Genomic DNA, 13,720 nt, shown 5'->3' with positions numbered 1-13,720 from the left:
GTCTCTGCTCAAGAACATTGGATGACCACCATTTCTGAATCTGTAAGGGAGTAACGAATTCTTGCCACTATTTTGATGCCAGTCGCCCAGCCAGAACACTAAATGAACTCTTATGAATATTGTAAAGCATAGTAAGGATAGGGTCTTGGACTAAGGCAAACATACTTGATTAGTGTTTTCTCCACTGGGAGTCACCCTCCCCATAAGGTTTCCCACAACTGGAAAGGTAGAGAAGCAGGAGAAAATAGGAAGAGTCAAGCTATAGTCCTGAGAAGGTCACAAAAATTTGAGCAGTGGCACTCTATAGAGGTTTGGATATGGCAATAAATACCAGGGGGAGGGCCATATGAATGGAGTGGTAGGAACCAGCTCTGTCCATCTCCTAGTCCTTCCCTGCACACAGGTTCTTGCACAGCCTTTAAGTGATAGACAGGAGCTGTAGAACTCTGAAGAGCTACTTGATTGTGAATTTAACTTTCAGGCGAGGATCTTCTCCTTATTTTGCATAAAAGAGCACTTTGGGACTTGAGGGCTAGTGGGTACTCACCAGCTAGGTAAACATTTGAGAGAATCATAGTTCTGGATGAATTCTGTAAATAGCTGTTGACCCATTAGCTTAAACGAAAGTGAAAATGACTGACCAGTGAGTTCAAAAGCATGCAAACACTAGGCTACACTACTAGCAGGTGGGTAGCAAGTGGCCTAGTCTTAGTGCCTCTTTTCAAGGCTCTCTTCCCTTCTCTTTCCCACCCTCTCCACCTCTCCACTCTTCTGCCAAAACTCAAGGTTTGAGGCAATGGTCAAGCTCCATGGCATAAGAATTGGTGTTCCTCATGATGTTCTCCACCAAAATGACAGGCTTGGGGTTTCTTCCAGCAAAGCAAGAGAGCCAAGTGCAGATCAACATGGCTGCAGCTGCTCCACCTCCAGCACAGTAATAGGCCCAGCCAAGCCGACAGGTACCTGTAGAAATGGGGATAGAGACATAAGGGTTGGGTTGTCTTCCCATACATTCTCTTTGAGATGTTAGGGTTAATGTGACAATATGAAACAACAAATACAACTTGGCTTCCTGTTTCCTCCTTTTCCTCTTTTGCTTATGGCTGGTATTTGCTTTAGAAAGAAGTTACAAAATTTTATTGTATTACAGTAGGAACCTGGGGGTGGTGTGCGTGGTAATGGTGGTGGTGATGCTAATAAAATAGCATTAGGTTGATAACAACTTAATCATGTGTCAAGAACTATGCTAAACTCTTTAGACATACATCTCATTGATCATTACAGCAACTATATGAGATAGGCACTCTTATTATCCCTGTTTTATATTAGATGAGGTAGCTGAGGCACAGGCTCAATTAATTGTGAAAAATAACACAGATAGACAGCAATAGAGTCAGGGTATAAACACTGGCTAACCTTCACTCTAAAGCTCTATGTTTTTCACCACAATGATGTACTACAGTGCATAGACTATTTCCAAAGAACCATATTCTGCATCATCAGGAGATTTGGCAGACAAAAAATAAATAAAAATACCTTGCTCATTATTACATGTCCTTATCTTAACCTACCCTTGCAGCATCAAGGGAAGAAATATGCATTGGAATCAAGGCCAAGCTTGTAAGGCAGCAATTTCAATTTGAAGGGTAATAGGAAAGGTCGCCTGTTCAAAAACATCCACTCCACCACCTGCCATCCTATCAGAAGTAGATTCTGTCTTTTGAAGTATTTGTTCTTTCTCAGAGAATTCTCCCTCAGAAAATGTCAATGCCAAAAGAAAGGAGAGCTATTAATTTATAAGGGAACAAAGTAAAAACCAAATGCTAAAAATCAAGTGCTTAAGCAAACAAAACTCCAGAAATTGGAATAGATGCCAGTGATAGGAAATTACAGAGTGGTACTGAGGTAAAAGGTAGGAAGTGACCTTCACCTACCTCACACTCTTGCAGAAAGTTGGTCCTAACTACAGTCAGTTGGAGATGTCAAGACTGGTCTTCACAATTTACTTTTTAATAACCAATTGTTTCTGTTCACATGGTGCCCAGTGAACCTTAGTTTTCCTTTTTCTAATTGACTAGTTGGTGTGTCATATAAAGAGTCTAAGATGGCCCCAAATTAGGCTGCTTTGCTCCTCCATTCACGCCAGCCTAATTTATCCCAAATTTCTCACCTCAGATATAGTGTTCCTTCTACACCAAATTATCATTAATACTGTCTTTCCTGCCAGAAACAACTTCTTTCCTCTTATTCACCAATTCATATCTTCCTCGGAACACTATCCAGGACTTCCAAGAAACTTTCCTCGATTAACCCCAGTGGGCTCAAGTCACCTCAACCAAGTATCCCTCCAGGAGTTTGTCCATACATCCCTTACATAGGTATACCTGTTGGTCAAAATGTTGGGAGGAAATTTTATATATCAAATATTTTTCATCTACCCTTTACCTACTTCCAGATTATTGGCTCAACAGTGCAGATGTATTAGTTTCTTTCTTGATAATGACTCCCATGCTCTATCAACAATGGGTGTTCAGTATGCACAATTTAGCCTAACAATACTCCAAAGGTGGGTACACTTACATTTTTAACCCTCAACATCCAACCCTATGGCTTAAATTTTTTTATTAAAGTTACAAAACTGGCTATAGTATTAATCTATTTGTTTCTGGAATGTGCTATGGTCCTTCCCACCATAAGGCCTATGCATATTCTACTCCCTAACACGCTTACTGCATGTACACATGTACACATATACTTCCCACCACTCTTTTTGCCTAGTGAATTTTCGGTCATTCTTCAAAGCTTAGCCTAATCATTAATTCCTTAGTGAAGCCCTCCCTGACCTCCCTAAGTCAAATTCCTTCATCAGAGGCCCTCATTAGCACTGTGTATATATTTCCTTCTATACTTGAATGAATGAGTGAATCCCTTATCCCATCCCATGGCAAATGTCAAAGTTCAGTTCTTCAGCAGAAATACTACTTTACCATAGATGGAGGCAGGCATATAACTCCCTGAAGTCCCACTGAAAATTATAGTGAAAGCCAGACTATAGTAGATAATGGAAATAATGCAATCCTTAGATAGATGGGGTGAATTTGAAAGAGAACCATTATTAGAGAAAATAATCTAACTATCTATAAAGTGGCCTTAACATGAACAATAATCGTGGATCTTTGGGAAGAATAAACAAGAATATCATATTGAGGCAAGCAACCAATAAATTTGTTCCCCAGCCACCTTGTCACACCTCTCCTTAGACATACACACATACTCAGTTCCTTACTAAAAGTAGGAGGTTTTATATAATGCTTTGGGCTTCACAAGGTGAAAACTCTAGAGATGGGGAAATCTTCCACTTCTTCCATCCTTAATAAGAAGGCTGCAGGTTTTATTGTACCCAGTTCACAGACAGGAATGTGAGGCTTAGTTGATAGCCTTAGGAACTCTCTCAGAAACAAAGCGGTAAAAGCAAGGATCCAGACCACGTCTCTCTACTCTCTGGTACTCTGTCTTCTACTGTTCACTTTTTTCATCCTCTCAAAAGCCATTTTCCCATTATAGGATCCTTGACCTATAAGCCCTAAAGAGGAGGCTTCTAAATTAATTCATAATAGATTTACCTGAACTTCTCCTGTAACCTCTCTAACTGAAATCTCCTGTGCTCACATAGTAGAGTAGACAGGATCCAGCTCTGCAGTGGACCAACTGTCAGGCAACTTCCTCCTCTCTGGAATGCTCAATCTAGTCCAAACAAGGCATCAGAAGTTTCATTGTATTTCTTTGGTTGCTTGTCAGAGTAGCGGGGATACTTTTATTAGATACATGCACCCAGGGACCAGGGAAAGACTTGTTTTTGTAAATGAAAGGAATAAATGCATAGCATGCCAGTACTTCAAAGCCCTAGACAAAAAGAAAGCTGACAGAGTGGGTAACTCCAGAGCGAAGACCTGGCTAGAAGAGCTTCAATAAACTTTATTGAAGTCAGTCAGAGCCAGGTATCGCTGGGCTAGGATTCAGCACCAAAGCGCTCCCACTGCCACACCAAATGCACTCAGAGTTTCTTTTCACAGAGTCACAGAGTCACAGAGACTCTTATTAGGTCACTGAGCAGCACTAAGCTACAGGCTGCTGCCATACAGGGAGCCAATGAGAAATAGAGGAAATACATCTTCTATCCAAACTTCTTCCCACAATCCTCCCTATTATCTACTTGTGGAAATAAAGAGGTTATATCACTAGCATTGCAAAGGGGAGGTGGGGGGAAGCAAACCTTTTGAGAACTACACCTTCAAGTTGAGATTTGCTGTCAATATTCACCTACTCCACAGAAAGCTTGGACACTGATTTGATGCTCTATAGAGGAACTTGTGCTTCCTATGAAAAGGTGCAAAACAGAGAGCAGTGACAATGAGATACCATACTTTTCCTCCAATTGCCTTTTAGTGAAGTCCCATGGACCATCACCAACCCCTAAATCCTATTCCTTGAAGCACTGTTGATTCTTCTATTCATCTAACAAATATATATTAAGTTCCTACTATATGCCATACATTTTGAATACACTATTTGATTTTATTCTCACAACAGTATAATTATTTTCCTTAACATGTGAGAAAATGGAGTCTCAGAAAGATAAATTACTTCACCAACTTACAAGTGTTCAGATGTGAGTGCCAGGACTGAACATCCATGGTCACCTATTTCAACCATGCCAAGAGAATGGAGCCAAGGATACAAGTTACTATAGTCCAAAGTATAATGCCTTCAACTAATCATTTCAACTTTTTGTATCTCAATTTCCTTTTTTTTAAGTGAAGGAAATTTTGCTGGAGAGATTTTTAAAATCCCTTTCCAACTCAAAATGTCCATTCTACTATGACTGTGATAAATGCTTTAAGAGACATATAAGAAATTCTACAGAAATATCTAGGAAAAGAAGAATTATTTTTATCTGGGAGAATTCAGGCTCAGGTAATGTTTGTGGTGTGTGTGTGTGTGTGTGTGTGTGTGTGTGTGTGTGTTTACTTAAATTTTAGTTAGTTAACATACAGTGCAATATTGGTTTTAGGAATATAATTCAACGTTTAGTGATTCATCACATACATACTGCACCCAGTGCTCATCACAACAAGTGCTCAGGTAATGCTTTATAGAGAACATAGCATTTCAACTTGACTTTAGTAGTGAGAAGTGGGCATTCTAGGAAGTGGGAATGGTTGGTGTGAACAAAGTTATGTATGTGAGAATGTTGACCACATTCTTCAGAAACAGTACTCCATTCAGAGTTGCTACAGAAAAGAAGATATAGTTAGCAAATAATAAGCTGAATCGAGACCAGGAGGGGTCATGAAATCTGGCATCTTTCCCACAAGCAATGGGGAACAATGGAAATCTTATGATCAGAGGATAACATTATAGAAAACAGTTTCTCAGCATTGGCACTATTGATATTTTGGGCCAAAATAACCCCCCACTTTGTTGTATGGGGGTGAAGTGGGGCAGGGTGGAGAGGGTTGTCTTGTGTGTTGTAGCACCTTGGCCTCTACCAACCAGATGTCTGCAAATTATCCCTCCCCCACTGAGTTGTGGAAACCAAAAATATCAACAGACATTGTCAAGCATCCCTGGGAGTGAGAATGTGATTGATTGCTTTCCATTAAGAGCCACTGAGGGGCACCTGGGTGGTTCAGTTGGTTGAGCGTCTGACTTGAGATCAGGTCATGATCTCACTCATGGGTTGAAGTCCCGCATCAGGCTCTGTGCTGGCAGCTTAGAGCCTGGAGCCTGCTTCAGATTCTGTGTCTCCCTCTTTCTCTACCTCTCCTCTGCTCATGCTCTGTCTCTCTCTCTCTCTCAAAATAAATAAACGTTACAAATTTAATAAAAGAACAACTGAGTTAGAAGTATAGTTTGGGAAGATTAACCTGAAATCTCTGTATAAAAGAGATTGGAGGCAGTTGTACACTGTAGGAAGAGACCAGTTAACCCGAGGATAAGGATGCTGGTACATATCCAATAATACATAAAGCTGCCTCCCACAACAGAAAATGATCTGGCCAAAAATGTCAATATTTTTGATATTAAGCAACCCTCATCTAGGCAAATACCAGATATTTACACTTTGCATGACCTCCAAAATGAATCTTGATGACTGAACAATTAGCCCAGCAAGATGGAAGCTTCTCCCTTAAGAACATCTGTGCATTGATCTATTGGCCTGGGGAGCTGGCTGGAACTGCAGCATGGTCAGCTTTGAGTATTCTATTATGCTAGCCCAAGGAAGCTGGGGAAGGTCAAGGAGAGAGATATCACAAGTTATTAAGGAGAAAGCACTGATTCCTTGGGAGTCAGGAGACTGGAATCTTTGAAGGAATCTCTTAACTCCACTGGATTTCAGCTCTCTCACCCCTAAAATGGAAGAAACTAATTAAGTACCTGTCTAAAGACAGAGCAATAAAGATCAGATGAGTTCTTGAAGTCTTTTTCAGAAGTAGCTAGGATCACTGCTGCCTTCTTTAAGATTGTACCAATTCTGAGCCTCCATGCTACAATTGTTCAAGAGCCTGTGTTCTCAGAAAATAATGCAGTAAGCTCACATCACACCTGGGGATTGTCTCTATATTCATGCATATGTATCTGTTAAAAAGAAAAGATTAGGTGGTAGGATAGGGGGAGAAAAGAGTTTCTAACTGCAAATTAGCATTATGCAAAGTTTCTAGAGGAGCCCTGAGCTAAGCCTGTTCCTTTTTGTGCTCCTCTGTATAATTTCTAACACTCTATCCGTGAGTCATTCTATTCCAGTATTGAATTTGCTGTGACAAGATCCCTCATAAAAGTTATTAAATCATCACTCAGCAGTGGGCCTGACATTTAAATCAAGACACGTTGCTTTTATTCCAAGTTGCAAATCAGATTCGTTTGGAGTTTGACTCTATTTTCTTTGATTCAGCATTATGTTATATTATTACATCTCTGCTGTTTAGAGAACAAATTGTCACTGGCTGCTACTTAAACTGACCCCCTTCCACAGAGCCCCAGTCCTATGTCCTTAAGGGACATGGCGTCTGGCCAACTATAAATGGATCATTATGAACTACTGGGAGGTGTTAGCCACAAGCTGATGCTGTTGGTTAAGGCCTAGCATTGCATGGGTGTCAGGATTGGGAATCAGTAGGAAAGAGTCTAATAGAAAGGCTCTCTCTGCAGGGGACACACTCAGAATGCCAGCTCAGAAGTCAGGATGCTAGAGAACTATTCCAAAAAAAAAGAGCCCTGCTTGGAGAAAGAGGGAAATGGTATAAAAGAGAGTGAGCCCACATTGGAAGACAGTTTGACAATTTCTTATAAAACTAAAGATACTTATACCTTATGCTCCAGCAACCATGCTCTTTAGTATTTACCCAAAGAAGTTTAAAACTTATGTCCAGCGTCCCTCATCATCAGGGAAATACAAATCAAAACCACACTGAGTTACCACTTCACGCCGGTCAGAGTGGCTAAAATGAGCAATTCAGGAGACTCTAGATGCTGGACAGGATGTGGAGAAATGGGCACCCTCCTACACTGTTGGTGGAAATGTAAGCTGGTGCAGGCCCTCTGAAAACCAGTGTGGAGCTTCCTCAAAAAATTAACAATAGAACTTCCCTAGGACCCAGCAATAGCACTCCTAGGAAATTACCCAGGAGATACAGGAGTGCTAATGTAGGGGCACATGTACCCCAATGTTCATAGCAGCACTCTCAACAATAGCCAAAACATGGAAAGAGCCTAAATGTCCATCAATGGACGAATGGATCAAGAAGATGTGATTTATCTATACAATGGAATACTACATGGCAATGAGAAAGAATGAAATCTGGCCATTTGTAGCAACGTGGATGGAACTCGAGGGTGTTATGCTGAGAGAAATAAGTCAGGCAGAGAAGGACAGATAGCATATGTTTGCATGTATTATAGGATTAGAAGGAACTTAACAGAGGACCATGGGAGAGAAGAAGGAGGAAAATAGTTGGGGAGAGGAAGGGAGGCAAACCATGAGAGACTCTTGAATGCTGAGAACAAACTGAGGGCTGATGAGGGTGGGGGAGAGGGGAAGGGGAGTGACGGGCATGGAGGAGGGCACTTGTGAGGATGAGCACAGGGTGTTATATGGAAACCAACTTGACAATTAACTATTTAAAAAAACTATGTCCACACAAAACCTGCATAAGGATTATTATAGTAACTTTATTCATAATTACCAAAAACTTGGAAGCAACCAAGATGTCTTTCAGTAGGTGAATGGATAGATTAACTGTGGCACATTCAGACAATGGAATATGATTCAACACCAAAAAGAAGTGAGCTACTAAGCCATGAAAAACATGGAGGAAACTTAAATATATATTACTAAGTGAACAGCCAATCTGAAAATACTACCTACTGTAGCATTCCAACTATATGACATCTGAAAAAAGAAAAAACTATGGAGATGGTAAAAGGATCAATGGTTGCCATGAGTTGGTAGACTTGGGGATGGGTGAATAGGCATGGCATGGAGTGTTGGTAGAGCAGTGAGTATCATAGTATAATGGTGGATACATGTCAACATTCATTTGTGCAAATGCATAGAATGTGTACCACCAAGAGTGAACCATAATGTAAACTATTGACTTTAGGTGACTATGGTGTGTCAATGTAAGCTCATCAGTTGTAACACGTATACCACTCTGATAGGGGATGTTAATAATGGCAGAGTCTATACATACATGGGGGTAGGGGGTATATAGGAAATCTCTGCACCTTCCCTTCAATTTTGCTATAAATCTTAATCTGACTTATTAAACTCATCATTTAAAAAGAGTGAGATAAGTCTGTCTTTTGTGTTTCTCAAGCCTTCCCTTTCACAAAATCATTTGCTGGAAGGCCTGGCCCCTGAAAATTTGGAGGAAGAGACAGGGAATGAGAATATAGCAAGTACAAAATGACCACTAACACTTCCAACACTAACTAGGGCTAAAAGAAATGAAATGGAACTTTCAGAAATATGAAGTTTTGCTTTGATGCAAGTGTTGCCAAAAGCCTGGTTCTAGGAGCTAATATTCCAGAAAAAGGCATGCTTATGACCTAGGATGAGAGGTAAGGAGCCTTACATATGTGGTGAGAAATAGGCTAATGGAATGGATAAGAACTATTAAGTAGCTTGGAGTTTTGGAGTAGGGCAGGAAGGTATAGAGCTATTTAACAATGTAAGCAGCTCAGGGGTATGGACTGCAGACTACATTCCTATATAAAGATGACATCCAAATTCTAGGAACTCATGAAGTCAGGATTAGGGGAGGGGGCTCAGGTATAATGAAGGAGAACAATATTGACATCTGTTTTATCATCTAATCTACTCCAGTAACCAGGGAGCTTGAGAGACACTGCTCGAGCCTTATAGGCAAAATAAAGGAAGAAGTGACCCCAAGGTAGAGAAGGACCTGCAATGGGAACAAGCATATTGTCCTCAACCTCACCACCCCAGAGTAGATAGACAGAACAGATATGCAGAATATCTGTCTAGGAGCCACCTGCAGGGCTTTTGCAGGCTTAATATCAAACCAGGCTGCACACACTGGCCCTGAGAACAATCACCTCAGCTACAGAGAGATATTTTAAGATTCCTTTGGAATTCTGGGGTGCCTGAGTGGTTCAGTCAGTTAAGTGTCCAACTTCAGCTCAGGTCATGATCTCACAGTTCATGAGTTCAGGGCCCTGCATCGGGCTCTGTGCTGACAGCTCGGAGCCTAGAGCCTGCTTCAGATTCTGTCTCCCTCTCTCTCTCTGCCCTTCACCTGCTCACGCTCTGTCTCTCTGCAAAAAAAAATGCATAAATGTTAAAAAAAAAAGTTAAAGAAAAGATTCCTTTAGAATTCTATGGAAGGAAAGGAGAAGAATTAGAGAGAAATTAAAGAAAGGAAAGAGTCAGGGGTTCTTGGGTGGCTCAGTCAGTTAAGCTTCCGACTTCAGCTCAGGTCATGGTCTCACGGTTCATGGGTTCGAGCCCCGTGTCAGGCTCTGTGCTGACAGCTAGCTCAGAGCCTGGAGCCTGTCTTCAGATTCTGTATCTCCCTCTCTCTCTGACCCTCTCCTGCTGACATGGTCGCTATCTCTCTCTCAAAAATAAATTAAAAAACATTAAAAAAATAAAAGGAAAGAGTCTAAAGGAAAGTCAATGGGGTAGGTAGAAAAGGAAAAAAAGGACAGGGGGAGTTTAGAAAACATTAGTATAAAATTAGAACACTAGAGGGGCGCCTGGGTGGCTCAGTCAGTTGGGCATCCGACTTTGGCTCAGGTCATGATCTCACAGTTTATGAGTTTGAGTGCTGCACTGGGCTCTGTGCTGACAGCTCAGAGCCTGGAGTTTGCTTTGAATTCTGTGTCTGTCTCCCTCTCTCACTGCCCCCCTCCCCTGCTCGCTCTCGCTCTCTCTCTCTCTCTCTCTCTCTCTCTCTCTCAGAAATAAACAAAACATTAAAAAACAAAAACAAAAAAAAACCTAAAATAAAATTAGAACACTAGAGAACCTGGTGCTTAGAAACTGAGTAGAGAGGTTGAGCTTTTCTTTTTTTTTTTTTTTTTTTTTTTTTTTTTGAGAGGTTGAGCTTTTCAACAGACCTCTGCCTAATAAAGGAGTTTTTCCCAAAGCAGACGCAGCTCAGAAAAATCAGCTGCTCCTCCCATCACTGTAGCACCATCTAAACCAGGGCTGCAACCACCTGGTTGGTTTCATGGTTGGGGGCGGGGAGGCTAGGGTTGCTACTTGCTTTTTCAATATATTTTTGCCATGGGGACTTGCATTTTGTGTTAAGCAGGCAGCAAGGGTTTGAAAGAAGTTGGTGGTCCCATCTGTTTGGAGAGATACTGCTAACTATAGGGTCTCCATAGGTAGCAGCATAAAAATATTTTCAATGCAGCCAAGCTAAATGAGGAGAGAACTTTTCCGCTAGGTTCAGCTCAGATGAATAATTGTAAAGGATTAAGCAAAGCCAACGAATTCAAGGGCAATTGTCAAACACCCTACCCTCCAACATCCTACCACAGTCCCCAGTAAAAAGATAGCCAAAGCCATGAGGACAGCTTTCTTCTTACTTTCCAGGCTGGGTATGAGTATCAACAGGACCCCAGACTGAAGGTCCAGAACATACTAAAGATTCCAGGACCCTGTTAGGCTCCTTTGCCAGAGACAAAGGCAAAAAAAAAAAAAAATCCTTTGAAAATACTTCAGTAGTTCAAGTAAACATGTTTTTGTCAGTAGCCACTATTTCTAGTCATTTACTAGAAAGTCAGGGTAGCACTCAGTAATGAGTCAAGTCCTCATGGTGACAGAGATGCCATGATATGTTTGATTTTTTTTCTCTTGTTGGTCTGCCAAAAAAAAGTCCTTCCATTGAAATCTCCTGCAACACTATTAAGCATTTACTTCTGACCCATCCACATATGTTGCCAACCATTCTTTCCTATTTATATTATTTCTTGCATAGCTATCCCAAGATTTAGCTAATCTGCTCATCTTTTTCTTCAATAGGGGATAAAGGAAAAGAATCATGTCTCAGGCCAACTTAAATTGTACTTCTGGGTCTTTCTCAAGATTGATTCCCACCTGCCCCTGAATAAACCTTTGTGTCACTCTGTTGTTCTTTATATAGCCCATCAAACAACACTTGTAGTGGTTTTTCAGAAGAGCTTTGGGAATTGCTGTAGATGGAATGTGAACCCCCAAATTTATATGTTAAGTCCTAATGCCCAACGTGACGGTATTTGGAGGTGGAGCCTTTGGGAATTGATTAGGTCATGAGGGTGGAGCCTTAATAAATGGGATAAGTGCCCTTATGAAAGAGACCCCCAGTGAGCTCCCTTGCTCCCTCCTGCTATGTGAGGACACAGCGAAAAGATTGCCACATGTGAATCAGGAAGAAAGAATTCACCAGACATTAAATCTGCTGGCACCTTGACCTTGGACTTCTTAGCCTCGAGAACTATGAGAAAAACATTTCTGTTGTTTATGAGCCATCCAGCCTTTGGCATCTCTCACAGCAATCCAAACGGACTAAGACAGGTACTCTCCCCCAAAGAGACTGGTCAAAAACCAGCCAACCAAGTATTTGGACCTGTTTGATTCAGCATGAGCTCTCTAAGAAATTGGCCTCTCTCATCTAGCACCTGCTCAATAGATTTCTGATTGCATCCACTTGAACTTTTTCAGCTAATAGTCACTGTGGTGAGCTCTTTAAATATGTTGTTCTCATATAGGTAAGATCAACAACCTAGATTGAGGGAAAGGGAGCCAGAGACAGAAGTGGAACAAATAAACAGAATATTAGTATGACAAGTGCTATGACATAGAATCATACAAAGATATAGATGCAGGGCATCAAATCCAGTTCAAAGAGGGCAAGGCGTTTTCCAGAAAAAGTAGGAAGTTAACTAGCTGAGGAAGGTGGAGAAGGGTATTCCTAACAATGGACACAACACATGCAAGGTTGCAAAGGTTTGAAAGAACATGGTATTTTGAGGGTGGCTGGGCAAGAGGAAGAGCTTGAGTGTTAATGGAAGTGATGGCCAAGGTCCCTATAGGCCATGCTTAAGGATTCTTTATCCTGCAGGCAATGGAAACCATTGCTAAAGAATGGGAATGACATAAGATTTGACTTTTTCAAATATCATTTTGGCCACAGAATGTGAGACAGATCAAGGGAGTGGTGTACAGTATCTTCCGGAATATGGAGAGAGGATCTGGGGTTATTTTCTATAATATAGATGAAAACTTACACTAAAAGAAGATAGATTCTAGAGTTCTCATGAGCCTTAGCAGTATTTATCCCTTTTGATGATTGATGTCATTATGATTTGGGATTGATATTACTATGGTTGTATATGTTAGATGTCTATATATGTATATATAGACATAATATATACATGTTTATATAATATATATATAATATATATGGGCATATATATATAATATCTCCTCAAAATTTCTTGAAGACTATATTCTTGAATTCTTAAAATTATGTACAGTGTCTCATTCAGTATCTTATATACAGAAAGTGTCCATAATATGCTTATTGAGTGACTGTTACATATTTTTTTTTTTTTTTTTGCTGACTGGACTAAGTGGCTTTATTGGGGAAATACAGGATTACCACAGGCTTAAGAGTTGTCACTGGGTCAGTTCTTCTTGCCAAAGGTGGGCACAGCATTGACAAATTGTTGATTGTACTGCATCCACCACTTGGCTTGGCCTGTCTTCTTCTGTTTCTCCTGTTTGGCCACCTTGGGAGTCTGCCCTCTTACTTTCCCAGCACAGGCCAGGGAACCACAGACTTTTCCTCCAAGCATGGCACCAGCTACTTCCAGGGTGGTCAGAGCCTCAACTCCATAATGACCAGGGATGGCCTCATCCTCTAGGTAAGTACCTTCCAGGAGGAAGATTTGATCTTCCTGAGTGATCCCTTCCAGTGAGACTGAACCACAGCCACCACAGCCTCTACTGCAAAGATGGAGTCAAGAAAGAGGAAGGAACAAGGATGCACACGTCCTCACCACCTGCTGTGTGCCACATCACTGCTCTACTATTATACACTTTTGACATAATCTTCAAACACTTAAGAAAGCTAGAATGCCAGAACTGGCAAGCTGACATACCTCAGGACTCAGGAGCAAGTGACCCCTCATTCCAGTCATTGACTTAGCC

At 41.0% G+C, this 13,720-nt stretch overlaps 1 protein-coding gene across 1 annotated transcript in view; it reads right to left on the bottom strand.

Annotated features, from left to right (window-relative positions):
- Positions 1-781: 781 nt before the first annotated feature.
- Positions 782-13,720, bottom strand: part of LHFPL1 (LHFPL tetraspan subfamily member 1) — a 44,032-nt gene continuing 31,093 nt past the window's right edge. The window contains exon 3 of the mRNA XM_039247432.1: positions 782-963. Coding sequence (XP_039103363.1) covers positions 782-963 — 182 coding nt within the window. The remainder of the gene's footprint in view (positions 964-13,720) is intronic.

Source organism: Hyaena hyaena, unplaced genomic scaffold (genome assembly GCF_003009895.1).
Source record: "Hyaena hyaena isolate Hyena2069 unplaced genomic scaffold, ASM300989v1 scaffold_297, whole genome shotgun sequence".
Taxonomy (NCBI): Eukaryota; Metazoa; Chordata; class Mammalia; order Carnivora; family Hyaenidae; genus Hyaena; species Hyaena hyaena.
This window is presented reverse-complemented; position numbering and strand designations above follow the sequence as displayed.